Source organism: Marmota marmota, unplaced genomic scaffold, assembly GCF_001458135.2.
Source record: "Marmota marmota marmota unplaced genomic scaffold, marMar, whole genome shotgun sequence".
Lineage (NCBI taxonomy): Eukaryota > Metazoa > Chordata > Mammalia > Rodentia > Sciuridae > Marmota > Marmota marmota.
In genome coordinates, this window is record NW_025999895.1 from 688,608 (window position 1) to 691,423 (window position 2,816).

The window sequence follows — 2,816 nt, forward strand, 5'->3', positions numbered from 1 at the left end:
AGGTGCTGACGGGCAGAGGCTTGGTGTCCCTGGAGGCTACAGGGTGTGGGCAGGTGAGTGCCACATACCCTCAAGCTGGTATTGGAGGGAACTTGGGTGCAGGGGTTGCCTAGGTGGGGAGTATGGCTGAGGGAGGCCTGGCCTTAGCCCAAGCTGTCCTGGCTGAGTTGCTCTGGGATTAGAACGTAGGCTGTGGGCCCCACGGCTCCCTACTCCTGACCCTGGAAGAACAATGATGCTGAAATTGTCCACCATACAGTTCCAAGCATGGTTGCCTATGATGTAATGTCTCAGCGCAGGCTGCCATAGCCACATGCTGCATGTGACAGACACCTCCCAGTCCTGGAGCTGGGCCTCTGAGAGCAGGGGCAGGCAGTGCTGCTTTGTCTGGAGGCCTCTCTGCTCTGCTTGCAGATGGCACCTTCTCCCTGTGCCTCATCTGTCCTTCCTGTGTCCCTCCTGTGGCCTCTTCCTCTTCTTGTAAGGAGGCCTGTCCTATCCTCCTGGATCAGGGTCTCTCCCTGTGACCCCACCTCCTGATACAGTCCCACTGGGGTTATGGCTTCAACGTGTAACTTTCTTAAAAAAATTGATGTGGGAGGCCATCACACTGAGTGACCAGCATTTTCCCTCCCTGATCAGTTGAGGCTCTGTTGGTCACTTCCAAGTGATCTGGCCACATCAACGTGGCCTTAGATGGCTGCCCCAATCTTGGAAGTCGCAAAATGTCACAAAAAGTGTCTTAATGCATGGGTGTGCCTTCCTGCAGCCTATGGGTCGAGCTGTGCTCACCTGTTCCTTTGTGACATTAACCCCTTGCCCTGTTTGGGATGGAATGTTCCATGGAAACCCCCTTTGTGTGTCCCCTTCTCTTGCTCTGCCTTTGGGTGTGGCCCACCTAGATGTCAGTCAACCTGCTGACAGCAGACTTCAGGAAGCTAGACTCAGCCCCCTGAACCTGACCCCTGGCCTCATTTGAATAGCTTCTCCTCAATAAAAGGGGTCAGCACCTGCTCGCTCTCTCTTTCTGCAGATTCTTAAAGTCAGAGGACCCCCAAAGAAAGAGGTATCTCTGTCTCTTGTGTGGTTATTTCGCGCAGCCCAGTTCCCCTGGAGTGACCCTGAGTGTTTTTGTCGCCGAGAATGTGACAATTTTAGTTGTTAAAATTTTAGTTAAATAAATTTTATTTTCATGTGATGCTGAGGATCAAACCCAGTGCCTCACACATGCTAGGCAAGTGCTCTGCCACTGAGCCACAACTCCATCCCCTTCAACATATAACTTTTGGGGGACACAATGTGGTCCATGGCACATGGTTTCTGGTAGATGCCCACTTTATAGGTGAGGAAGCCGAGACACGCACACCACCTCCTGGGTGGTGCAGCACCTCCTCAGGCACCCAGCTCAGGCAGGCTCCCCTCAACTTTCATGGACTTGGAGGCTCCAACTCAACCTGCCACCCCCAACGGAAGCACCCAGGAGCAGGGCTAGATCCGGCAGAGGCAGGGGGTGTGGGCATCTTTGTGGATGCTGGAGCTGACCCCTGGGCCGCACAACCCCTGCAGGGCCCTGCCTCCCAACAGAACAAGCTCTAATCCAGCCAGAGACAGACCCAGGGAGAAGCAGAGGGTAAGGGCAGAAGGATAAGGGTTAGAGCAGAGGAGCCAGAGAGGGGTCCCAGCTAGGGCCCCATGTATGAGCCCAGAGAATGGGGACAGCAAGGAGGGAAAGCACCTAATGGAGGGTGGGGGGAGGGCTACGGGATGCAGGTGCGATTTAGGGATGACACCATGTTGCCCTATGCAAAAGAGCTGGCTCTGTCTCAGGGCCAGGACTCGGTGTACCCATCTGTAGAAGGATAAGGAGAACAGATACACCTTTGGAGGATTTGAATGATTGGGGAAGACGAAACCTGGGATGACAGGAGCCTGCCACGAGCCCTGGGTCTGGGCTCTTCCCACTAACCCAACCCCTACTCCATCCCCAGTTCTCCAACCCAGCCCACAGGCACCACGAACCTGGGGGACATTCTCCCCATACCTGGGGCATCTGGCTGAACCCGTGGCAGTGTGGGATCCCAGGCAGCCCTTCGGGGAGGGCTTGGTGTGGCTCCTGCCCCCAGGCAGGAGGAGAACAGGGCCTTAACCCGCCCTCTTTCCGCAGGTCCCCACGCGCAGCCTTCCACACCCCCCATGGGCAGTCCTGGCTCCCGACAGCCCTGTCCCGTGCTGCCGCCCTGGCCCTCCACGGGAGCCCAAGGCTCCCTACCCCACTATGTGCAGTCCCCGTGTGCAGCCCGAGGCTCCCCACCGCCCCTCCTGTGTCACCGGCAGCCCCGGCCGCCCAAGCCACCCAAGCAGGCTAAAATCCACACTTCGGGACCCTCGACCCCTGGCGGGAGAGGCGGCTCTGGCGGTCCTCAGACGCCCCCTGCTGGGTGAGGAAGCCGGGGACTACGCGTGCGAGCCCTGGCGCACTGATCCCCCCACCTGGGGGTCGCGTCCACTGTCGCCGCCGAGGCTCGGCTCCCCTCTGCGCCCGCGAGGAGGGCCGAGCGAATGAAGACCGGAACCCGGCGCCGCGGCTCCCGTTTCCGGCCGGCGGGACCCGAGCGCCGCATCCAGCGCACCCGGACCGCGGCCGACGGACTCGGGTCGCTATGGCGACGCAGCCCGCCCGGAAGACGCCGAGCAGGAGATCAGGAGCGCGGGTCCCGGGGTGCGGCGGAGTGCGGCGGGGTGCGGCGGAGTGCGGCGGGGTGCGGCGGGGTGCGGCGGGGTGCGGCGGAGTGCGGCGGGGTGCGGCGGCCTGGGCG

At 60.2% G+C, this 2,816-nt stretch overlaps 1 protein-coding gene across 1 annotated transcript in view; it reads left to right on the forward strand.

The window, feature by feature from the left end:
- Positions 1 to 2,559: 2,559 nt before the first annotated feature.
- Positions 2,560 to 2,816, forward strand: part of Ccdc57 (coiled-coil domain containing 57) — a 55,095-nt gene continuing 54,838 nt past the window's right edge. The window contains exon 1 of the mRNA XM_048796551.1: positions 2,560 to 2,799. Within this exon, the coding sequence (XP_048652508.1) occupies positions 2,560 to 2,799 (240 nt within the window). The remainder of the gene's footprint in view (positions 2,800 to 2,816) is intronic.